The sequence below is a fragment of the Lucilia sericata genome, unplaced genomic scaffold (assembly GCF_015586225.1).
Source record: "Lucilia sericata isolate MDLA Ls3-8-SP2 unplaced genomic scaffold, ASM1558622v1 Contig000351F_arrow, whole genome shotgun sequence".
Taxonomy (NCBI): Eukaryota; Metazoa; Arthropoda; class Insecta; order Diptera; family Calliphoridae; genus Lucilia; species Lucilia sericata.
The window spans coordinates 175028-202014 of NW_023994371.1; the positions used below are offsets into that span (position 1 = coordinate 175028).

At 31.5% G+C, this 26987-nt stretch overlaps 2 protein-coding genes across 5 annotated transcripts in view; one reads left to right on the top strand and one right to left on the bottom strand.

The window, feature by feature from the left end:
- The window catches only part of LOC119603993 (piezo-type mechanosensitive ion channel component), a 109429-nt gene that overhangs the window by 48461 nt on the left and 33981 nt on the right, over positions 1-26987 (bottom strand). For all 4 annotated transcript variants that reach the window (XM_037956306.1, XM_037956305.1, XM_037956303.1 and 1 more), the window contains 3 exons: positions 24918-24955; positions 6537-6851; positions 6042-6312 (listed from right to left, as the gene is read on the bottom strand). In XM_037956306.1, coding sequence (XP_037812234.1) covers positions 6042-6312; positions 6537-6600 — 335 coding nt within the window. In that variant the 5' untranslated portion in view covers positions 6601-6851; positions 24918-24955. The remainder of the gene's footprint in view (positions 1-6041; positions 6313-6536; positions 6852-24917; positions 24956-26987) is intronic.
- On the top strand, positions 22834-24982 carry LOC119603996. Its single transcript, XM_037956308.1, has 3 exons — positions 22834-23409; positions 23483-24122; positions 24183-24982. Exons 1-3 carry the CDS (start codon positions 22891-22893, stop codon positions 24770-24772), a joined length of 1749 nt encoding a protein of 582 aa, XP_037812236.1. The 5' UTR covers positions 22834-22890; the 3' UTR covers positions 24773-24982.

Below are 26987 nucleotides of genomic sequence, written 5' to 3' on the forward strand. Positions count from 1 at the left end.
CAATTGAGAAAATAATGAAAATCTGTGATCACTCTCATATCCCACCAAAAATGGATTTTTATATGAGAAATCTAAAATCGGCTGTAGTTTCTTAAATAACGCTCCAATTGAGAAAATAATGAAAATCTGTGATCACACTCATATCCCACCAAAAATGGAATTTTATATGAGAAATCTAAAATCGGCTGTAGTTTCTTAAATAACGCTCCAATTGAGAAAATAATGAAAATCTGTGATCACTCTCATATCCCACCAAAAATGGATTTTTATATGAGAAATCTAAATTGGCTGTAGTTTCTTAAATAACGCTCCAATTGAGAAAATAATGAAAATCTGTGATCACTCTCATATCCCACCAAAAATCAATTTTTATATTTTTATATGATAAATCTAAAAGCGGCTGTAGTTTCTTAAATAACGCTCCAATTAAGAAAATAATGAAAATCTGTGATCACTCTCAGATCCCACCAAAAATGGATTTTTATATACGAAATCAAAAATCTGTGATCACTCTTATATCCCACCAAAAATCGATTTTTATATGAGAAAACTAAAATCGGTTGTAGTTTCTTAAATAACGCTCCAATTGAGAAAATAATGAAAATCTGTGATCACTCTCATATCCCACCAAAAATCGATTTTTATATGAGAAATCTAAAATCGGCTGTAGTTTCTTAAATAACACTCCAATTGAGAAAATAATGAAAATCTGTGATCACACTCATATCCCACCAAAAATCGATTTTTTTATGAGAAATCTAAAATCGGCTGTAGTTTCTTAAATAACGCTCCAATTGAGAAAATAATGAAAATCTGTGATCACTCTCATATCCCACCAAAAATGGAATTTTATATGATAAATCTAAAATCGGCTGTAGTTTCTTAAATAACGCTTCAATTGAGAAATTAATGAAAATCTGTGATCACATATCACATAAATATGATCATATCCCAACAAAAATCGATTTTTATATGAGAAATCTAAAATCGGTTGTAGTTTCTTAAATAACGCTCCAATTGAGAAAATAATGAAAATCTGTGATCACTCTCATATCCCACCAAAAATGGATTTTTATATGAGAAATCTAAAATCGGCTGTAGTTTCTTAAATAACGCTCCAATTGAGAAAATAGTGAAAATCTGTGATCACTCTCATATCCCACCAAAAATCGGTTTTTATATGAGAAAACTAAAAGCGGCTGTAGTTTCTAAAATAACGCTCCAATTGAGAAAATAATGAAAATCTGTGATCACTCTCATATCCCACCAAAAATCGATTTTTTTATGAGAAATCTAAAATCGGCTGTAGTTTCTTAAATAACGCTCCAATTGAGAAAATAATGAAAATCTGTGATCACTCTCATATCCCACCAAAAATGGATTTTTATATGAGAAATCTAAAATCGGCTGTAGTTTCTTAAATAACGCTCCAATTGAGAAAATAATGAAAATCTGTGATCACACTCATATCCCACCAAAAATGGAATTTTATATGAGAAATCTAAAATCGGCTGTAGTTTCTTAAATAACGCTCCAATTGAGAAAATAATGAAAATCTGTGATCACTCTCATATCCCACCAAAAATGGATTTTTATATGAGAAATCTAAATTGGCTGTAGTTTCTTAAATAACGCTCCAATTGAGAAAATAATGAAAATCTGTGATCACTCTCATATCCCACCAAAAATCAATTTTTATATTTTTATATGATAAATCTAAAAGCGGCTGTAGTTTCTTAAATAACGCTCCAATTAAGAAAATAATGAAAATCTGTGATCACTCTCAGATCCCACCAAAAATGGATTTTTATATACGAAATCAAAAATCTGTGATCACTCTTATATCCCACCAAAAATCGATTTTTATATGAGAAAACTAAAATCGGTTGTAGTTTCTTAAATAACGCTCCAATTGAGAAAATAATGAAAATCTGTGATCGCTCTTATATCCCAACCAAAATCGACTTTTATATGATAAATCTAAAAGCGGCTGTAGTTTCTTAAATAACGCTCCAATTGAGAAAATAATGAAAATCTGTGATCACTCTCATATTCCAACAAAAATCGATTTTTATATAAGAAATCTAAAATCGGCTGTAGTTTCTTAAATAACGCTCCAATTGAGAAAATAATGAAAATCTGTGATCGCTCTTATATCCCATCAAAAATCGACTTTTATATGATAAATCTAAAAGCGGCTGTAGTTTCTTAAATAACGCTCCAATTGAGAAAATAATGAAAATCTGTGATCACTCTCATATCCCACCAAAAATCAATTTTTATATTTTTATATGATAAATCTAAAAGCGGCTGTAGTTTCTTAAATAACGCTCCAATTAAGAAAATAATGAAAATCTGTGATCACTCTCAGATCCCACCAAAAATGGATTTTTATATAAGAAATCTAAAATCGGCTGTAGTTTCTTAAATAACGCTCCAATTGAGAAAATAATGAAAATCTGTGATCACTCTCATATCCCACCAAAAATCGATTTTTATATTTTTATATGATAAATCTAAAATCGGCTGTAGTTTCTTAAATAACGCTCCAATTGATAAAATAATGAAAATCTGTGATCACTCTCAGATCCCACCAAAAATGGATTTTTATATAAGAAATCTAAAATCGGCTGTAGTTTCTTAAATAACGCTTCAATTGAGAAATTAATGAAAATCTGTGATCACTCTCATATCCCACCAAAAATGGATTTTTATATGAGAAATCTAAATTGGCTGTAGTTTCTTAAATAACGCTCCAATTGAGAAAATAATGAAAATCTGTGATCACTCTCATATCCCACCAAAAATCGATTTTTTTATGAGAAATCTAAAATCGGCTGTAGTTTCTTAAATAACACTCCAATTGAGAAAATAATGAAAATCTGTGATCACTCTCATATCCCACCAAAAATCGATTTTTATATAAGAAATCTAAAATCGGCTGTAGTTTCTTAAATAACGCTTCAATTGAGAAATTAATGAAAATCTGTGATCACTCTCATATCCCAACAAAAATCGATTTTTATATGAGAAATCTAAAATCGGCTGTAGTTTCTTAAATAACACTCCAATTGAGAAAATAATGAAAATCTGTGATCACTCTCATATCCCACCAAAAATGGAATTTTATATGATAAATCTAAAATCGGCTGTAGTTTCTTAAATAACGCTTCAATTGAGAAATTAATGAAAATCTGTGATCACATATCACATAAACATGATCATATCCCAACAAAAATCGATTTTTATATGAGAAATCTAAAATCGGTTGTAGTTTCTTAAATAACGCTCCAATTGAGAAAATAATGAAAATCTGTGATCACTCTCATATCCCACCAAAAATGGATTTTTATATGAGAAATCTAAATTGGCTGTAGTTTCTTAAATAACGCTCCAATTGAGAAAATAATGAAAATCTGTGATCACTCTCATATCCCACCAAAAATGGATTTTTATATGAGAAATCTAAATTGGCTGTAGTTTCTAAAATAACGCTCCAATTGAGAAAATAGTGAAAATCTGTGATCACTCTCATATCCCACCAAAAATCGATTTTTATATGATAAATCTAAAAGCGGCTGTAGTTTCTTAAATAACGCTCCAATTGAGAAAATAATGAAAATCTGTGATCACACTCATATCCCACCAAAAATCGATTTTTATATGAGAAATCTAAAATCGGCTGTAGTTTCTTAAATAACACTCCAATTGAGAAAATAATGAAAATCTGTGATCACTCTCATATCCCACCAAAAATCGATTTTTTTATGATAAATCTAAAATCGGCTGTAGTTTCTTAAATAACGCTCCAATTGAGAAAATAATGAAAATCTGTGATCACTCTCATATCCCACCAAAAATCGATTTTTATATGAGAAATCTAAAATCGGCTGTAGTTTCTTAAATAACACTCCAATTGAGAAAATAATGAAAATCTGTGATCACTCTCATATCCCACCAAAAATCGATTTTTTATGATAAATCTAAAATCGGCTGTAGTTTCTTAAATAACGCTCCAATTGAGAAAATAGTGAAAATCTGTGATCACTCTCATATCCCACCAAAAATCGATTTTTATATGAGAAATCTAAAATCGGCTGTAGTTTCTTAAATAACACTCCAATTGAGAAAATAATGAAAATCTGTGATCACACTCATATCCCACCAAAAATCGATTTTTATATGAGAAATCTAAAATCGGCTGTAGTTTCTTAAATAACGCTCCAATTGAGAAAATAGTGAAAATCTGTGATCACTCTCATATCCCACCAAAAATCGGTTTTTTTATGATAAATCTAAAATCGGCTGTAGTTTCCTAAATAACGCTCCAATTGAGAAAATAGTGAAAATCTGTGATCACTCTCATATCCCACCAAAAATCGATTTTTATATGAGAAATCTAAAATCGGCTGTAGTTTCTTAAATAACACTCCAATTGAGAAAATAATGAAAATCTGTGATCACACTCATATCCCACCAAAAATCGATTTTTTTATGAGAAATCTAAAATCGGCTGTAGTTTCTTAAATAACGCTCCAATTGAGAAAATTATGAAAATCTGTGATCACTCTCATATCCCACCAAAAATCGATTTTTTTATGAGAAATCTAAAATCGGCTGTAGTTTCTTAAATAACGCTCCAATTGAGAAAATAATGAAAATCTAAGATCACTCTCATTTCCCAACAAAAATCGATTTTTATATGAGAAATCTAAATTGGCTGTAGTTTCTTAAATAACGCTCCAATTGAGAAAATAATGAAAATCTGTGATCACTCTCATATCCCACCAAAAATGGAATTTTATATGATAAATCTAAAATCGGCTGTAGTTTCTTAAATAACGCTTCAATTGAGAAATTAATGAAAATCTGTGATCACATATCACATAAATATGATCATATCCCAACAAAAATCGATTTTTATATGAGAAATCTAAAATCGGTTGTAGTTTCTTAAATAACGCTCCAATTGAGAAAATAATGAAAATCTGTGATCACTCTCATATCCCACCAAAAATCGATTTTTTTATGAGAAATCTAAAATCGGCTGTAGTTTCTTAAATAACGCTCCAATTGAGAAAATAATGAAAATCTGTGATCACACTCATATCCCACCAAAAATGGAATTTTATATGAGAAATCTAAAATCGGCTGTAGTTTCTTAAATAACGCTCCAATTGAGAAAATAATGAAAATCTGTGATCACTCTCATATCCCACCAAAAATGGATTTTTATACGAGAAATCTAAATTGGCTGTAGTTTCTTAAATAACGCTCCAATTGAGAAAATAATGAAAATCTGTGATCACTCTCATATCCCACCAAAAATCGATTTTTTTTATGAGAAATCTAAAATCGGCTGTAGTTTCTTAAATAACGCTCCAATTGAGAAAATAGTGAAAATCTGTGATCACTCTCATATCCCACCAAAAATCGATTTTTATATGAGAAATCTAAAATCGGCTGTAGTTTCTTAAATAACGCTCCAATTGAGAAAATAGTGAAAATCTGTGATCACTCTCATATCCCACCAAAAATCGGTTTTTATATGAGAAAACTAAAAGCGGCTGTAGTTTCTTAAATAACGCTCCAATTGAGAAAATAATGAAAATCTGTGATCACTCTCATATCCCACCAAAAATCGATTTTTTTATGATAAATCTAAAATCGGCTGTAGTTTCTTAAATAACGCTCCAATTGAGAAAATAGTGAAAATCTGTGATCACTCTCATATCCCACCAAAAATCGATTTTTATATGAGAAATCTAAAATCGGCTGTAGTTTCTTAAATAACACTCCAATTGAGAAAATAATGAAAATCTGTGATCCCTCTCATATCCCACCAAAAATCGATTTTTTTATGAGAAATCTAAAATCGGCTGTAGTTTCTTAAATAACGCTCCAATTGAGAAAATAACGAACATCTGTGATCACTCAGAGATCCCACAACGCTCCGATTTATATATCAGACTTTTTAGGTCGAAACTAGTTAAGAAATCCTTACATCGTTTAAAAAAATTAAATTTATGTTAAATACTTACTTTAGATGTTTAAATCCAATAAAGCCGACGTGTCTCAGCAGACGTTCAATGACAGTGCATGTGCCAAAACTGTCACCAATGTCGAGGGCCAATATCGATACTTGTAGACCTATGTGACATAGTAGTAGAATTGTACTTAATGCTATTAAAATTATAAAATACGGTGTAACAGATGTTTTAAAATTCTTTTTTGTAGCCACTGGTACAAAAGGTGAAATGAAAAACATCAACAGGTACACAAATGATATACCAACAGGACGATATAGTGCAGCTGAAATATAAACAATAAATAAATAAATAAACTTCATTTGTTTGTAATTAAGAATACAACAACGATACAACAAATAAATGTTCCATTAACATGCATAAAAGAAATACAAAATTCCAATTAGAATAATTGTACCCAATAGGGCCAGGGGCCAGGAGTGAGAGATTTTTGTATTGTTGTAAATGTTATTTTTAGAATTGATGGTTTGTTCAAGTAACCAAACTTACCCAATACCAAAATAATTGGTAAAACTACACGTTGCAGTGTAAGGCAGGCGTAACTGAATGCCATTGTGTTGGAGTTATTATTATTATTGTGGTTTTTGTGTGGGTGTATATAGGAGAAAATGGAAGAGATTACTCGTTGTAATTATTTGACAGGATTTACTACTGTATTAATTACAAAGTAAGCTGCCTAATATTCAGCAGTCATTCTAGCAAATACCAGCAGCAGCAACACTTTGAAACCAAAAATTCAACATAGTTTTGATTTTTGCTGTTCTTGTTCTAGAATTTTTTTTTCCTAAGTACAGAAAACTCGATCTGAAAAGATATACAAAGAAAGGGAAAGATTAAAATTTCGTTATATATAAAAATTTATAAATTGAACTTCAATAGGTTTAGATCTGAATTAAAATAACACTAAAACTGAACTAAAAGTGAAGTAGAACTAACCTAGAATTAAAAAAGATCTGCACTAGAACTGAACTAGAACTGAACTAGAACTGAACTAGAACTGAACTAGAACTGACTAGAACTGAACTAGAACTGAACTAGAACTGAACTAGAACTGAACTAGAACTGACTAGAACTGAACTAGAACTGAACTAGAAACTGAACTAGAACTGAACTAGAACTGAACTAGAACTGAACTAGAACTGAACTAGAACTGAACTAGAACTGAACTAGAACTGAACTAGAACTGAACTAGAACTGAACTAGAACTGAACTAGAACTGAACTAGAACTGAACTAGAACTGAACTAGAACTGAACTAGAACTGAACTAGAACTTGAACTAGAACTGAACTAGAACTGAACTAGAACTGAACTAGAACTGAACTAGAACTGAACTAGAACTGAACTAGAACTGAACTAGAACTGAACTAGAACTGAACTAGAACTGAACTAGAACTGAACTAGAACTGAACTAGGAACTGAACTAGAACTAGAACTGAACTAGAACTGAACTAGAACTGAACTAGAACTGAACTGAACTAGAACTGAACTAGAACTGAACTAGAACTGAACTAGAACTGACTAGAACTGAACTAGAACTGAACTAGAACTGAACTAGAACTGAACTAGAACTGAACTAGAACTGAACTAGAACTGAACTAGAACTGAACTAGAACTGAACTAGAACTGAACTAGAACTGAAGTAGAACTGAAGTAGAACTGAAGTAGAACTGAACTAGAACTGAACTAGAACTGAACTAGAACTGAACTAGAACTGAACTAGAACTGAACTAGAACTGAACTAGAACTGAACTAGAACTGAACTAGAACTGAACTAGAACTGAACTAGAACTGAACTAGAACTGAACTAGAACTGAACTAGAACTGAACTAGAACTGAACTAGAACTGAACTAGAACTGAACTAGAACTGAACTAGAACTGAACTAGAACTGAACTAGAACTGAACTAGAACTGAACTAGAACTGAACTAGAACTGAACTAGAACTGAACTAGAACTGAACTAGAACTGAACTAGAACTGAACTAGAACTGAACTAGAACTGAACTAGAATGAACTGAACTAAACTGAACTAGAACTGAACTAGAACTGAACTAGAACTGAACTAGAACTGAACTAGAACTGAACTAGAACTGAACTAGAACTGAACTAGAACTTAACTAGAACTGAACTAGAACTGAACTAGAACTGAACTAGAACTGAACTAGAACTGAACTAGAACTGAACTAGAACTGAACTAGAACTGAACTAGAACTGAACTAGAACTGAACTAGAACTGAACTAGAACTGAACTAGAACTGAACTAGAACTGAACTAGAACTGAACTAGAACTGAACTAGAACTGAACTAGAACTGAACTAGAACTGAACTAGAACTGAACTAGAACTGAACTAGAACTGAACTAGAACTGAACTAGAACTGAAGTAGAACTGAAGTAGAACTGAAGTAGAACTGAACTAGAACTGAACTAGAACTGAACTAGAACTGAACTAGAACTGAACTAGAACTGAACTAGAACTGAACTAGAACTGAACTTGAACTGAACTTGAACTGAACTAGAACTGAACTAGAACTGAACTAGAACTGAACTAGAACTGAACTAGAACAGAACTAGAACTGAACTAGAACTGAACTAGAACTGAACTAGAACTGAACTAGAACTGAATAAGAATTGCAAATAAATTTAAATAAAATAAAAAAAGGTATAAATTATAAATACAATTATGTATTTCCGATTTTCTTTTTATATAACTACAACGTACATTTAACTAATTATTAAATACTTTTAGTGATTTAAATAGCAAAATAATTGAAAACGTACAAAGAAGTTCAAGGACGACTGTTGCCAAAAACATGAAAAAAATATATTTTTTTGTTCATATACCCTTAACCCGTTTAATTTTTCTATTACAGTTTCTTGAAGAAAATCACTGACTGAACAAAAAAAAACACAATTTACGAGTAAAATGCACAATGATAGTGTTAAGAGAAAAAGAAAAAAAAATAAGTTAAAAAACGAAATGTGTACTATTTTACAGTAGAAAAATGCAAAAAGCTTTTGTGATGACTATCCCACTTCTATAACTTAAACAGTCGGAAAGTACTTAAACACTTATAAAATGCAGTGTTGTTAGAGTATTATTTCACTGAAACATAATTATTTAGGTTTCAATTTGATTAAAAAATGTTAACAACAACTTTGTTGTAGGAGCAGAAATGTGGGCGTGTCAGTACTCCAAAATGTTTGTTTATCAATATGGATGATAAAAGAGAAATAGTTTAAACTATCATTTAACTACTCCTACAGTAACCTGCTTAAGGATTATTTATTGGAGTCCATTTGATTTTAAAATTTATATTTTAACATTCAAGATTAAATACTCTAACATATCTGTCACATTGTAGAATAAAAACGAAAACTTAAACACTCATGTATTACTCATGTACGCTTCTCTTTGCACACAAAAAGAAAACCATAAACGTAGTAAATTAGGCGTGTTGTGCATTTCATTGTTGCTTCAAATATTGCACAATTTTTGTAGCAAATACTCATGGGGGCTTTCAATTTTTACACGACTATTCACCGCCATTGCATTATATACTCTACTGTGAATACATCGTCAGTCATTAATTCAAAAGGCAAATAACAGTGATGCCTACGTTTTAACAGAAAAAATTAACGCAATTCTCAGAGCAATTCAAAGATTAGCTCATACCCTAGAAACCGTTATTGTATGTACTTGAAACAATAAAGGGTGAATAAAGTTCGGGTTTTTCGAATTAAGATGCTTTAGAAGGTTGTATTAAAACTTCTAGATTTTGTTGAAATATTGAGAAAATATATTATTGCATCCGGTAGGTAATATTCTAAAATAGGTTTGTTTAGATTGTCAGATTTTCATTTAAAAAATTGTTTATATTCAACTTTGATCCCACAGAATTTTATTAGTCTTGTTCGATTTTAATGAAATGTTAATTAATGTTTAGCTAATCGTAGTTCCTAAATAAAAAACTAAAATTACAACATTAAATTTTATATACTTAAGTCCTTCCACATTCACCAACACTTTTCTCTTCATTTCTATCCATTTTAGCAATTATGTGTTGCTTTCATAATCACAAAAACAAAAAAATGCTTTATGAATGAATATAAAGGTTAAAACGTTAAATGGAAAATGTTGACAATATAAATTGTTGCTAACAATTTAGCACACTAGGCTCAAAACAAAAATCAACATAAAATTGCAATCGGTCTGTCAGCCAGACAGCCAGCCACCCACCCACTCAGCCAAGCAGTCACATGGAAATATATACAAATTTTGAATTATTTGCAACTTTTCACTTTTTTTGTACAGTTTTATTTAATTCACTGATTCTAATGCCAGCGACGCGACAACATTATGTGGCACAATAATGAAATTGTGTATAAAACACTGTATTTAAATAGAATTTTTTTGATTATTTTTTCTAGCAATTACATGAAAACGTAGGAATGTTGAAATAACGTTTGTATTTTGAATATGTAATAAACACGACAATTTTGTTAGTTTTTATGTCATGACATTGATATTAAATCATTTTATTAGGAATATTCTAACAAATATAAATGTTTATTTGAATTTAGAAGATTCTTAATAAATATGACATATTTATATTTAGAATCAAACTAGATCTAAGCTAGAACTGAACTAGAACTGAACTAGAACTGAACTAGAAATGAACTAGAAATGAACTAGAACTGAACTAGAACTGAACTAGAACTGAACTAGAACTGAACTAGAACTGAACTAGAACTGAACTAGAACTGAACTAGAACTGAACTAGAACTGAACTAGAACTGAACTAGAACTGAACTAGAACTGAACTAGAACTGAACTAGAACTGAACTAGAAGAACTGAACTTGAACTAGAACTGAACTAGAACTGAACTAGAAAGAACTAGAACTGAACTAGAACTGAACTGAACTAGAACTGAACTAGAACTGAACTAGAACTGAACTAGAACTGAACTAGAACTGAACTAGAACTGAACTAGAACTGAACTAGAACTGAACTAGAACTGAACTAGAACTGAACTAGAACTGAACTAGAACTGAACTAGAACTGAACTAGAACTGAACTAGAACTGAACTAGAACTGAACTAGAACGAACTAGAACTAGAACTGAACTAGAACTGAACTAGAACTGAACTGAACTAGAACTGAACTAGAACTGAACTAGAACTGAACTAGAACTGAACTAGAACTGAACTATGAACTAGAACTGAACTAGAACTGAACTAGAACTGAACTAGAACTGAATAGAACTGAACTAGAACTGAACTAGAACTGAACTAGAACTGAACTAGAACTGAACTAGAACTGAACTAGAACTGAACTAGAACTGAACTAGACTGAACTACTGAACTAGAACTGAACTAGAACTGAACTAGAACTGAACTAGAACTGAACTAGAACTGAACTAGAACTGAACTAGAACTGAACTAGAACTGAACTAGAACTGAACTAGAAACTGAACTAGAACTGAACTAGAACTGAACTAGAACTGAACTAGAACTGAACTAGAACTGAACTGAACTAGAACTGAACTAGAACTGACTAACTGAACTAGAACTGAACTAGAACTGAACTAGAACTGAACTCGAATGAACTAGAACTGAACTAGAACTGAACTAGAACTGAACTAGAACTGAACTAGAACTGAACTAGAACTGAACTAGAAATGAACTAGAACTGAACTAGAACTGAACTGAACTCGAACTGAACTAGACCTGAACTAGAACTGAACTAAAACTGAACTAGAACTGAACTAGAACTGAACTAGAACTGACCTAGAACTGAACTAGAACTGAACTAGAATGAACTAGACTGAACTAGAACTGAACTAGAACTGAACTAGAACTGAACTAGAACTGAACTAGAACTGAATAGAACTGAACTAGAACTGAATAGAACTGAACTAGAACTGAACTAGAACTGAACTAGAACTGAACTAGAACTGAACTAGAACTGAACTAGAACTGAACTAGAACTGAACTAGAACATGAACTAGAAACTGAACTAGAACTGAACTAGAACTGAACTAGAACTGAACTAGAACTGAACTAGAACTGAACTAGAACAGAACTAGAACAGAATTAGAACTTGAACTGAACTAGAACTAACTGAACTAGAACTGAACTAGAACTTAACTAGAACTGAATAGAAACTAGAACTGAACTAGAACTGAACTAGACTGAACTAGAACTGAACTAGAAACTGAACTAGAACTGAACTAGAACTGAACTAGAACTGAACTAGAACTGAACTAGAACTGAACTAGAACTGAACTAGAACTGAACTAGACTGAACTAGTACTGAACTAGTACTGAACTAGAACTGAACTAGAACTGAACTAGAACTGAACTAGAACTGAACAAGAACTGAACTAGAACTGAACTAGAACTGAACTAGAACTGATCTAGAACTGAACTAGAACTAAACTAGAACTGAACTAGAACTGAACTAGAACTGAACTAGAACAGAATTAGAACTTGAACTGAACTAGAACTTTAACTGAACTAGAACTGAACTAGAACTTAACTAGAACTGAACTAGAACTAGAACTGAACTAGAACTGAACTAGAACTGAACTAGAACTGAACTAGAACTGAACTAGAACTGAACTAGAACTGAACTAGAACTGAACTAGAACTGAACTAGAACTGAACTAGAACTGAACTAGAACTGAACTAGAACTGAACTAGAACTGAACTAGAACTGAACTAGAACTGAACTAGAACTGAACTAGAACTGAACTAGAACTGAACTAGAACTGAACTAGAACTGAACTAGAACTGAACTGAACTGAACTAGAACTGAACTAGAACTGACTAGAACTGAACTAGAACTGAACTAGAACTGAACTAGAACTGAACTAGAACTGAACTAGAACTGAACTAGAACTGAACTAGAACTGAACTAGAACTAGAACTGAACTAGAACTGAATTATAACATCTCATTTACAAGTAATATTCACTTAATAATAAAAATATAAAAATGTATAATTACCATTTCTAGATTACATTAATTAAAGCAAAATTATTCATCATAACATGTGACTGACCCAACCCGAAAAGTAGAGTGCAAGCATGTAAAAGATTTCCCTTTAACTTAGCGATTTTTGCAAGATAAATAATGTTTTTATTTTTTGAAATTCTTTTATTTTTTGGTAAAAAACCGCTCCCTGTTATATACTCATCATCCTTTAAAAATGAATTGTTGAATCAAAAACTCTTACATGAATTGTTAAAATGATAATTTTGCTTTAAAATATAATTCGAAATTACTTTCTGACATGCATTTATAAATTTATAGAGACCTAAAGAATATGACATGAACATTCTTCTGGCATGTTTATTAAAAATGTAATTATATTAAAAATTTAATTTTGTTTAAATAATTAAATTTTATCCAGCCAACTATTGTCCTTTGTTTATCTTGTCATATATGTATGTACTTCCTATATGCCAGTTTGCCATTGTTGAAGCAGAAATCCTTTTGTAAAAATAAATTCCAATTTAATAATTATCTTTTAATGTTATTAAGTTGCTGCTGCTGTTTTTTGCTGTTGTTGTAACTAATTTGCAGGAAACAGAACATTGGCACACTTTTAATTATACTTAAGTCAACAATTACAATGACTACACTTCCTTCTGAGGCTTTTTTTGAAAACATACTGCACGAGACGTTACACATTCATGCCATCAGGAACTGGGATAGTTCTTGTCAAATGAAACTTGAATATTAATGGTGTAATAACATGTCCTAGATCAGGGATGGAGAATTCAAAAGTAAACTTTTATAATTTTTGTAAATATTTTGAATTTTTTTCGTATTTACTTGTTTTCTCTTAACATTTTTTGTATATTTCTAGGATTAGATAATAAATTTTATTAAATAAGAAAATTTTAATTTCTCCATCTCAGGCGTACATACTTAAACAATGTACAATTTCTAACACCAAACAACAACCTTAAAATTGTACATTATAAAAGAATGAAGAAAGTTTCTCTATGCTTAGGCACGCCTTTCGTATATTACGATGTACCGTAAAAAATTAACAATTCTACAGTGACTGAGAACAATATTTAGTTAAAAAAAAATTTATGATTTTAGCACATGTGGAGCTAGAGCAATTTCAACAGTGAAATATAAGGGAACTTGTTGATTTAAAGCTGGTAGACTCAATGAGCTCTTGAATAGATCTAAACTAGAACTGAAACTAGAATGACTACTGAACTAGAACTGAACTAGAACTGAACTAGAACTGAACTAGAACTGAAACTAGAACTGAACTAGAACTGAACTAGAACTGAACTAGAACTGAACTAAACTGAACTAGAACTGAACTAGAACTGAACTAGAACTGAACTAGAACTGAACTAGAACTGAACTAGAACTGAACTAGAACTGAACTAGAACTGAACTAGAACTGAACTAGAACTGAACTAGAACTGAACTAGAACTGAACTAGAACTGAACTAGAACTGAACTAGAACTGAACTAATAAACTGAACTAGAACTGAACTAGAACTGAACTAGAACTGAACTAGAACTGAACTAGAACTGAACTAGAACTGAACTAGAACTGAACTAGAACTGAACTAGAACTGAACTAGAACTGAACTAGAACTGAACTAGAACTGAACTAGAACTGAACTAGAACTGAACTAGAACTGAACTAGAACTGAACTAGAACTGAACTAGAACTGAACTACGAACTGAACTAGAAACTGAACTAGAACTGAAACTAGGAACTGAACTAGAAACTGAACTAGAACTGGAACTAGAAAATGACTAGAACTAGAACTGAACTAGAACTGAACTAGAACTGAACTAGAACTGAACTAGAACTGAACTAGAACTGAACTAGAACTGAACTAGAACTGAACTAGAACTGAACTAGAACTGAACTAGAACTGAACTAGAACTGAACTAGAACTGAACTAGAACTGAACTAGAACTGAACTAGAACTGAACTAGAACTGAACTAGAACTGAACTAGAACTGAACTAGAACTGAACTAGAACTGAACTAGAACTGAACTAGAACTGAACTAGAACTGAACTAGAACTGAACTAGAACTAAACTAGAACTGAACTAGAAGAACTGAACTAGAACTGAACTAGAACTGAACTAGAACTGAACTATAACTGAACTAGAACTGAACTAGAACTGAACTAGAACTGAACTAGAACTGAACTAGAACTGAACTAGAACTGAACTAGAACTGAACTAGAACTGAACTAGAACTGAACTAGAACTGAACTAGAACTGAACTAGAACTGAACTAGAACTGCACTAGAACTGAACTAGAACTGAACTAGAACTGAACTAGAACTGAACTAGAACTGAACTAGAACTGAACTAGAACTGAACTAGAACTGAACTAGAACTGAACTAGAACTAGAACTGAACTAGAACTGAACTAGAACTGAACTAGAACTGAACTAGAACTGAACTAGAACTGAACTAGAACTGAACTAGAACTGAACTAGAACTGAACTAGAACTGAACTAGAACTGAACTAGAACTGAACTAGAACTGAACTAGAACTGAACTAGAACTGAACTAGAACTGAACTAGAACTGAACTAGAACTGAACTAGAACTGAACTAGAACTGAACTAGAACTGAACTAGAACTGAACTAGAACTGAACTAGAACTGAACTAGAACTGAACTAGAACTGAACTAGAACTGAACTAGAACTGAACTAGAACTGAACTAGAACTGAACTAGAACTGAACTAGAACTGAACTAGAACTGAACTAGAACTGAACTAGAACTGAACTAGAACTGAACTAGAACTGAACTAGAACTGAACTAGAACTGAACTAGAACTGAACTAGAACTGAACTAGAACTGAACTAGAACTGAACTAGAACTGAACTAGAACTGAACTAGAACTGAATTAGAACCGAACTGGAACTGCACTAGATTGCGGAGTGTTAATTTTTTGCAAAAGAGGAAAAAATACCAGAAACTATTATGCCACTTTTCATTGTTTGCATTCTTTAAACATTAAAAAGAGGAGAAGATAGAGAAGGAAATCATAAACCATATACGATAGACAGTGGCTCATAATGTCAAAAAATTAGATCAGAAAAATTTACCCCTCATATAAAATTTGATATGATATTATTCTAAACTTTGGTAATTCGGTCTTATTGGTAATTTTGAATGGAAAAATCCTATTCAAATAAAGCTTTTTGAGACCAATTTAGTTTACCTTATCTCACTTAATATTAATACTATTTTTATGGATATCTGATAGTATATGGAAACTTTATACATTTTAAACTTTATTTTATATCACTGTGCGGCGGCACATTGTTGTGGTTTATTATAATTTTTTAACAACAATGAACGAACCTAAAATCAGCCTGTGGTGTGTGCTGCCTATGCTGGTAGTTTTAAAACAAGCCACAAGTCACTCAGGCCAGTGAACAAACATGGAAGGAACTAAGGAAGGATATTATATTTTGCATATATACAAATGTATGTACGTATATACTGTATATATATACCTCCAATACATATTCAAAACAAATCACAGACTAAAGGACTATATGTATGTATACCAAGTAAATTTAGTTGTAATATTTTTGGTCTTAAGCAATTGGATCCATTGGATAATATTAGTTAGATGGAAGTAACAATCTATTGCCGAAGAAGTACCAACAGGTTAGGAGATATCGTAGTAAAAGCAAGTTATTGGTATAGGTTTTCGAAAACTTAAATGACGTGTATTTTCATTTTATAAAGAAATCACTTTCATGGGAATAAAACAGATATCATTATATAGTATATCGACTTTAGCTACAGTAGACCAGGGTATGTAAATACTACATACATTTTAAATAGGTTGAATTTTATTTTCTCAACCAAAGCATTCATAAACTTTTAAGCCCAGTACCGAGAAAATCTTTTATGGAACTATATTAAAACTTGCACCGATTTCGATTTATAGGAAATTATAAATTACTTTTTAACATACCTCTGTTTACTGAGTTTATAACATTTGCAAACTACTGTAAAACTGTTTTTTAAAACATTCATAAACACAACCTTATCCCATTCAACTATAACTCGTACCACCTATGTTTCCACTCCCTTGACCTAGTCCTCTTTATACTACCAGTGTTATTTTGGCTCACTTGCACACACGCACACATGTGTTTTGGGGGTATAGGTAGGTTGTGGTATTGTTTTGCTTTATGTCCTTTTGAATTTGATTTGTTTATTTTGTAATGGGAATATTAAAAACTTAAACTCAAGAACACTGAGAAAATTGCATATGCATTTTTAGTAATAATGTACATACATACACATACATAGTCAAGATGAATTTAATAAATTTTAAATGTTCTTATAGATTTACTTTTTTGTATTTCTTCATTTATTATAACCGAGCATTTATAATAATACATTCAAACAAAATTTGCATGACAGATCAAAACCCATAGACTAAGTTTAAAGTTTATAAATACTTTTAACAGGCGTATCATCTCTAAGGATGATGTGTATAATAAAGTATATAATTATTGTCAACAAATTAAAGATTTCAAAGTACTCATTAAAATTTATTAAATACTAGCTATACCCAGTGTGCTTTGCTACCCTAAAAGCAAAAATTATCTCAGATATACAGATTTAAAATTTCCTTAATATGGAGTGTCTCCTCGCCCACTTGAAATTTCAAAATAAAAGTAGCCTATAACCTCAAATTTCAAGAAAATTAGTTCAGCCGTTTAGTAGTCTATAAACTTCAAATATACAAACATATAAACATACAGACACACATTAGTTTATATATATATGTATATAGATTACCATCCCTAGATCTCGCATAAAACAAATTTTACAAAGGATTTTTATAAAGTAGGATGTATGTTGACCTATTATTATCTCTCATTTACTTAATTGTATGTTACTTTTAATCCAGTTGTGGCACAATTTCTTTTTAAGATTTATTTTCAAAATCGTGAAAAAACTTCTAACATATAGATGGTATTTTCTCGCCTTTATAAGTGGTGTTGGAGGGTTTGTATTTATTTTTTGCGGTGCGTGTCATAGTGTCGACACTATGGGTATGTTATACACATGTATATATAATACCTACTTATACATATGTACATTGTACATATTTGAATGTTACTCCTTGACATGCAACAGTTTTAAAAAAGTAGTTTTGGACCAGCTCTCAGGCCTCTATAGACTAGACTATAGACTAGATTATAGTCTAGACTAGACTAGACCATAGTCTAATCTATAGTCTAGTCTATAGTCTAGTCTATAGTCTAGTCTATAGTCTAGTCTATAGTCTAGTCTATAGTCTAGTCTATAGTCTAGTCTATAGTCTAGTCTATAGTCTAGTCTATAGTCTAGTCTATAGTCTAGTCTATAGTCTAGTATATAGTCTAGTCTATAGTCTAGTCTATAGTCTAGTCTATAGTCTAGTCTATAGTCTAGTCTATAGTCTAGTCTATAGTCTAGTCTATAGTCTAGTCTATAGTCTAGTCTATAGTCTAGTCTATAGTCTAGTCTATAGTCTAGTCTATAGTCTAGTCTATAGTCTAGTCTATAGTCTAGTCTATAGTCTAGTCTATAGTCTAGTCTATAGTCTAGTCTAGTCTATAGTCTAGTCTAGTCTATAGTCTAGTCTAGTCTAGTCTATAGTCTAGTCTAGTCTATATCTAGTCTAGTCTATAGTCTAGTCTAGTCTATAGTCTAGTCTAGTCTATAGTCTAGTCTATAGTCTAGTCTATAGTCTAGTCTATAGTCTAGTCTATAGTCTAGTCTATAGTCTAGTCTATAGTCTAGTCTATAGTCTAGTCTATAGTCTAGTCTATAGTCTAGTCTATAGTCTAGTCTATAGTCTAGTCTATAGTCTAGTCTATAGTCTAGTCTATAGTCTAGTCTATAGTCTAGTTTATAGTCTAGTCTATAGTCTAGTCTATAGTCTAGTCTATAGTCTAGTCTATAGTCTAGTCTATAGTCTAGTCTATAGTCTAGTCTATAGTCTAGTCTATAGTCTAGTCTATAGTCTAGTCTATAGTCTAGTCTATAGTCTAGTCTATAGTCTAGTCTATAGTCTAGATAGTCTAGTCTATAGTCTAGTCTATAGTCTAGTCTATAGTCTAGTCTATAGTCTAGTCTATAGTCTAGTCTATAGTCTCTCTATAGTCTAGTCTATAGTCTAGTCTATAGTCTAGTCTATAGTCTAGTCTATAGTCTAGTCTATAGTCTAGTCTATAGTCTAGTCTATAGTCTAGTCTATAGTCTAGTCTATAGTCTAGTCTATAGTCTAGTCTATAGTCTAGTCTATAGTCTAGTCTATAGTCTAGTCTATAGTCTAGTCTATAGTCTAGTCTATAGTCTAGTCTATAGTCTAGTCTATAGTCTAGTCTATAGTCTAGTCTATAGTCTAGTCTATAGTCTAGTCTATAGTCTAGTCTATAGTCTAGTCTATAGTCTAGTCTATAGTCTAGTCTATAGTCTAGTCTATAGTCTAGTCTATAGTCTAGTCTATAGTCTAGTCTATAGTCTAGTCTATAGTCTAGTCTATAGTCTAGTCTATAGTCTAGTCTATAGTCTAGTCTAGTCTAGTCTATAGTCTAGTCTATAGTCTAGTCTATAGTCTAGTCTATAGTCTAGTCTATAGTCTAGTCTATAGTCTAGTCTATAGTCTAGTCTATAGTCTAGTCTATAGTCTAGTCTATAGTCTAGTCTATAGTCTAGTCTATAGTCTAGTCTATAGTCTAGTCTATAGTCTAGTCTATAGTCTAGTCTATAGTCTAGTCTAGTCTATAGTCTAGTCTATAGTCTAGTCTATAGTCTAGTCTATAGTCTAGTCTATAGTCTAGTCTATAGTCTAGTCTATAGTCTAGTCTATAGTCTAGTCTATAGTCTAGTCTATAGTCTAGTCTATAGTCTAGTCTATAGTCTAGTCTATAGTCTAGTCTATAGTCTAGTCTATAGTCTAGTCTATAGTCTAGTCTATAGTCTAGTCTATAGTCTAGTCTATAGTCTAGTCTATAGTCTAGTCTATAGTCTAGTCTATAGTCTAGTCTATAGTCTAGTCTATAGTCTAGTCTATAGTCTAGTCTATAGTCTAGTCTATAGTCTAGTCTATAGTCTAGTCTATAGTCTAGTCTATAGTCTAGTCTATAGTCTAGTCTATAGTCTAGTCTATAGTCTAGTCTATAGTCTAGTCTATAGTCTAGTCTATAGTCTAGTCTATAGTCTAGTCTATAGTCTAGTCTATAGTCTAGTCTATAGTCTAGTCTATAGTCTAGTCTATAGTCTAGTCTATAGTCTAGTCTATAGTCTAGTCTATAGTCTAGTCTATAGTCTAGTCTATAGTCTAGTCTATAGTCTAGTCTATAGTCTAGTCTATAGTCTAGTCTATAGTGTCTATAGTCAAGTCTATAGTCTAGTCTATAGTCTAGTCTATAGTCTAGTCTATAGTCTAGTCTATAGTCTAGTCTATAGTCTAGTCTATAGTCTAGTCTATAGTCTAGTCTATAGTCTAGTCTATAGTCTAGTCTATAGTCTAGTCTATAGTCTAGTCTATAGTCTAGTCTATAGTCTAGTCTATAGTCTAGTCTATAGTCTAGTCTATAGTCTAGTCTATAGTCTAGTCTAGTCTATAGTCTAGTCTATCTATAGTCTAGTCTATAGTCTAGTCTATAGTCTAGTCTATAGTCTAGTCTATAGTCTAGTCTATAGTCTAGTCTATAGTCTAGTCTATAGTCTAGTCTATAGTCTAGTCTATAGTCTAGTCTATAGTCTAGTCTATAGTCTAGTCTATAGTCTAGTCTATAGTCTAGTCTATAGTCTAGTCTATAGTCTAGTCTATAGTCTAGTCTATAGTCTAGTCTATAGTCTAGTCTATAGTCTAGTCTATAGTCTAGTCTATAGTCTAGTCTATAGTCTAGTCTATAGTCTAGTCTATAGTCTAGTCTATAGTCTAGTCTATAGTCTAGTCTATAGTCTAGTCTATAGTCTAGTCTATAGTCTAGTCTATAGTCTAGTCTATAGTCTAGTCTATAGTCTAGTCTATAGTCTAGTCTATAGTCTAGTCTATAGTCTAGTCTATAGTCTAGTCTATAGTCTAGTCTATAGTCTAATCTATAGTCTAATCTATAGTCTAGTCTATAGTCTGGTCTATAGTCTAGTCTATAGTCTAGTCTATAGTCTAGTCTATAGTCTAGTCTATAGTCTAGTCTATGGTCTAGTCTATAGTCTAGTCTATGGTCTAGTCTATAGTCTAGTCTATAGTCTAGTCTATAGTCTAGTCTATAGTCTAGTCTATAGTCTAGTCTATAGTCTAGTCTATGGTCTAGTCTATAGTCTAGTCTATAGCCTAGTCTATAGTCTAGTCTATAGTCTGGTCTATAGTCGAGTCTATAGTCTAGTCTATAGTCCAGTCTATAGTCTAGTCTATAGTCTAGTCTATAGTCTAGTCTATAGTCTAGTCTATAGTCTAGTCTATAGTCTAGTCTATAGTCTAGTCTATAGTCTAGTCTATAGTCTAGTCTATAGTCTAGTCTATAGTCTAGTCTATAGTCTAGTCTATAGTCTAGTCTATAGTCTAGTCTATAGTCTAGTCTATAGTCTAGTCTATAGTCTAGTCTATAGTCTAGTCTATAGTCTAGTCTATAGTCTAGTCTATAGTCTAGTCTATAGTCTAGTCTATAGTCTAGTCTATAGTCTAGTCTATAGTCTAGTCTATAGTCTAGTCTATAGTCTAGTCTTAGTCTAGTCTATAGTCTAGTCTATAGTCTAGTCTATATTCTAGTCTATAGTCTAGTCTATAGTCTAGTCTATAGTCTAGTCTATAGTCTAGTCTATAGTCTAGTCTATATTCTAGTCTATAGTCTAGTCTATAGTCTAGTCTATAGTCTAGTCTATAGTCTAGTCTATAGTCTAGTCTATAGTCTAGTCTAGTCTATAGTCTAGTCTATAGTCTAGTCTATAGTCTAGTCTATAGTCTAGTCTATAGTCTAGTCTATAGCCTAGTATATAGCCTAGTATATAGAGACACAATATACTAGTAAATAGACTAGTATATTGTGTCTCTGTGGACAAGATAAGAGAGTAGTCTATAAACTAGACAATATAGTAGTTTATACTAGTCCAAAGACTAATTCAGAGAATAGAAAAGCTATCGGATAAAAACTGATCCTAAAAAGTACTCTCTATATGTAAAAGTTGTCTGGTTGTAATCTTTTCCATGATTCTTTACAATATAAGAGAATACTTCATGTTCTCTACGGTATTTTATTAAAAATTTTACCAAAGTCGCTAGTGCAATAGATCAATAGAGAAATATATATGTTTTAAAATTGTACAAAATGGGTCATTGGTGTACCATTGTACTTTTAAAGATCGAATTGTATCAAAAAAAAAAAAAAAAAAAAAACAATTGCACTAATTTTGCCAACACTGTCTCTAATGTATGACTAAGAGAGAAAATTATAAGTATAGTATACTCTCAATCAGTGCTGCCATATTTGCATACATTCTTCTAGGTTTACAGATCTTATTTATTTAGATGTTAGTCTCTAACTATGCGTTTACATCAGTGTTGCCCAAATACATACCGTTTCTAGTTTTACTACAGATTTATTATGTGTTTTTTTTAAGTTCTGGTAACACTGACATATTGTTTGATAACAAAATATCAAACAAACAAAAATTGGGATATTTCCCGCTCTATTGTACAACAACAGCATCGAGTAAGAAAGAAACTGTATATATATATATAAAAGCGTAATTTTTTTTAAAAACAAACTTAGTCAGTATTAAGAATTTACAAATAAAACAACCATAGTAATAATGGAAAATAATGAGTTTTTACAAAATAATGCAAGTGTTGAAATTGAACCGAAACAAAATTTTCATTTTCGCTATGAAAGTGAAATTAATCAGGGCAACACTCATGGTATTTTGAACGGTCAAAATGAAGATTATCCAAAACTTAAACTACTTTTGCCGGAAAATGCTGCTAAAGATGAGTGGGGTAATGAACGTGATATTTATGTACTCTGTTCATTGCATTGTTATGCCAATAATAAACCACTTTCGCCGCATCTTCTAATGATAAAGGGCAAAAAAGCCGTTAATTATAAATTTATATTCGAAAAAATGGAAACATCTGAACACAATGCTGCGGAGCGATTTTGGAAATTAAAAGAATATGTTATAGTACGTTTACAAAACAAACAATATAAACAATCTTTAGAAAATAAACAACGGGAATTTGGACAATTGGGTTTACCATTAAATTTCGAACGCCTATTAGGAACGTTAACGTTAAACGATTATCGTAGTGTAAAAGATAGTGGAAATTTAAATGTAAGTTTAAACAGGTGAAATATGTTTTTTTGATAATTTTGTTTAATAAATTTGTTTTTATTTATTTCAACAGGTCTGTCTGGGCTTTACGATCTTCGAAAGAGACTTTTACGAAAACACCTATTCTCTATACAGGGATCCAATATATTCGTGCAACATTTATCATGGTGATGATTTAAAAATCAAAAAATTATGCAACATCAAAGGCAGTATACGTGGCGGTACTGAAATAACAATTTTAATCAGATTGGAATCAAATTTGCCACTTAATGTTTCGATCAAAAAAATCAATGAAGAAACCAAAGAAACCGAATGGTTTACAGAAGTGCAAATTCCGGAGAAAAACATATTTCAAAATGCAGCCATTACATTTAATTTACCAAGGTACGATGGACCTCGTACAGATGATGAAGTAGAAATTGAAGTTAATATATGTGTTGTGGTTCGAGATACCACTTACAAAAGTGATAATGCTAAGTTTTATTACATAAATGAAAACTCATATAAACGTTCAATAGATGCAGTTGAATGTGATGTTCTTCAATTAGCAGAAAAGAAAGGAAAGAGGATAAAGAGTAACTATGTATCACGTGATAGCGCCGATTTGCCACCAGTTTTACCTCTTTCCGGGGAAAGTGTGAGTGACAAAATGATATCTCTAATTGATTCTACATTCAATAATGCAAAGGATGATACTTATTATACAAATATAGGTAAGTATTTAATAGTAAATTTCTGTATATACATATACACATATATAATTTGCATTTTAGATTCCTTCCTCTATACAAAGGCTAATGAAACCAAAAAGCAAAATCTAATTATCGATTTCCGTAATAAAGATCAGGAAAATCTCTTACACTGGGCTTGTAAAATGGACCACAGCAAAAGCATACGTCCCCTTATTGGACTGGGATGTCACATCAACGAGCAAGATATCTGGGGCAGAACACCATTACATGTTGCTCTAACTGCCCGACATGACGCTTGCATTTCGGAAATTCAATTGATATTTAAAAACTATTTACAATATTCGGAGAATGTAAAAGCGGATTTGGTAAAAATGTTGAAAACCTACAATCATAACGGCTACACAGTGTTACATGAAGCTGTGCTTAACCGTTATTACGAATTATTCGAAATTATGCTGATATTTATGCAGGAACATAAATTAAATATTTTGGATTATGAAGTATTGGGCAGTGGTGATTCTATTGCCCATTTAGCGGCTAAGAATAATACACTAATGGATATTGACTCTATAATCATGAAATATATACCAAATTATATGTCGGTTAAAAATTATGCTGGCCTAATGGCAAAGGATTTAAATGAAATGTTTTCTGAAAAATTGTCTATATAATTGCATTAAATTCGGATTTCTTATCTTTACAGTTTACTTTAACAATTTAGAAAGTAATTATTTATATTTTCTTATATTTCATATGATTTTTAGTTTCATTCCAATATCTATAAATCACTTTACAGTTACTTAAAAAAAATCTTACCGTCTTCCAAATTGTTTCCGCAACAACACCTTTACTATCTACAACGAAAAAGAACAGAGAAAAATATATATAAATAAAATAGTAACATACTTTAATCAATAAACATTGTTGCATAAAATTAATCCTAATAAATAATAACAAAGTTATAAGTATTCTATATATAAATAATTTTAAATTATTATTTTTAATACAAAATTCACATTAATTCCTTTATGTTAAAAATTAAGTAAATATACTTTATTCTTTTTTAATTCACCAAAAGAGGAAATTTAGATTATTAATTGTGTAAAAAACACAATTATTCGTTAACAACTTCTCGATTGAAAAAAAAATTTAACTTGGCATAAAAGCAAAAACTTTAGCAAATTCAATATTGGCTTTTTTAGGTCAAAGCTTTTCATTGGAGGGTAAATTGCAATTAATAAAAAAATAGTTTAATTCTTGGGAAATCAAGCACAAGCCATTGAAATTTTCTACATGAAATGAAAACTAAACAAACAAATTTTTTTGAATAATATTTGTGTTTTTGTATGATTTTATTTCACTTGAGAAAATCATAAAAAGTAATATAAATTAATATGTGCACATTAGAATGGTCCTACAAAAAATAACATTGTTCTAGTTCAGTTCTAGTTCAGTTTAGTTTAGTTCTAGTTCAGTTCTAGTTCAGTTCTAGTTCAGTTCTAGTTCAGTTCTAGTTCAGTTCTAGTTCAGTTCTAGTTCAGTTCTAGTTCAGTTCTAGTTCAGTCTAGTTCGTAGTTCAGTTCTAGTTCAGTTCTAGTTCAGTTCTAGTTCAGTTCTAGTTCAGTTCTAGTTCAGTTCTAGTTCAGTTCTAGTTCAGTTCTAGTTCAGTTCTAGTTCAGTTCTAGTTCAGTTCTAGTTCAGTTCTAGTTCTAGTTCTAGTTCTAGTTCTAGTTCTAGTTCAGTTCTAGTTCTAGTTCTAGTTCTAGTTCAGTTCTAGTTCAGTTCTAGTTCAGTTCTAGTTCAGTTCTAGTTCAGTTCTAGTTCAGTTCTAGTTCAGTTCTAGTTCAGTTCTAGTTCAGTTCTAGTTCAGTTCTAGTTCAGTTCTAGTTCAGTTCTAGTTCAGTTCTAGTTCAGTTCTAGTTCAGTTCTAGTTCAGTTCTAGTTCAGTTCTAGTTCAGTTCTAGTTCAGTTCTAGTTCAGTTCTAGTTCAGTTCTAGTTCAGTTCTAGTTCAGTTCTAGTTCAGTTCTAGTTCAGTTCTAGTTCAGTTCTAGTTCAGTTCCAGTTCAGTTCTAGTTCAGTTCTAGTTCAGTTCTAGTTCAGTTCTAGTTCAGTTCTAGTTCAGTTCTAGTTCAGTTCTAGTTCAGTTCTAGTTCAGTTCTAGTTCAGTTCTAGTTCAGTTCTAGTTCAGTTCTAGTTCAGTTCTAGTTCAGTTCTAGTTCAGTTCTAGTTCAGTTCTAGTTCAGTTCTAGTTCAGTTCTAGTTCAGTTCTAGTTCAGTTCTAGTTCAGTTCTAGTTCAGTTCTAGTTCAGTTCTAGTTCAGTTCTAGTTCAGTTCTAGTTCAGTTCTAGTTCAGTTCTAGTTCAGTTCTAGTTCAGTTCTAGTTCAGTTCTAGTTCAGTTCTAGTTCAGTTCTAGTTCAGTTCTAGTTCAGTTCTAGTTCAGTTTCTAGATCAGTTCAGTTCAGTTCTAGTTCAGTTCTAGTTCAGTTCTAGTTCAGTTCTAGTTCAGTTCTAGTTCAGTTCTAGTTCAGTTCTAGTTCAGTTCTAGTTCAGTTCTAGTTCAGTTCTAGTTCAGTTCTAGTTCAGTTCTAGTGCAGTTCTAGTTCAGTTCTAGTTCAGTTCTAGTTCAGTTCTAGTTCAGTTCTAGTTCAGTTCTAGTTCAGTTCTAGTTCAGTTCTAGTTCAGTTCTAGTTCAGTTCTAGTTCAGTTCTAGTGCAGTTCTAGTTCAGTTCTAGTTCAGTTCTAGTTCAGTTCTAGTTCAGTTCTAGTTCAGTTCTAGTTCAGTTCTAGTTCAGTTCTAGTTCAGTTCTAGTTCAGTTCTAGTTCAGTTCTAGTTCAGTTCTAGTTCAGTTCTAGTTCAGTTCTAGTTCAGTTCTAGTTCAGTTCT

What these genes read in the sequence shown, in the direction of transcription:
- LOC119603996 (XM_037956308.1), top strand. Translation starts at nt 22,891, where the DNA reads ATGGAAAATAATGAGTTTTTACAAAATAATGCAAGTGTTGAAATTGAA. An exon ending in AAGATAGTGGAAATTTAAAT is followed by an intron (nt 23,410 to 23,482) that starts GTAAGTTTAAAC and finishes TTATTTCAACAG; the next exon opens with GTCTGTCTGGGCTTTACGAT. An exon ending in TACTTATTATACAAATATAG is followed by an intron (nt 24,123 to 24,182) that starts GTAAGTATTTAA and finishes TTTGCATTTTAG; the next exon opens with ATTCCTTCCTCTATACAAAG.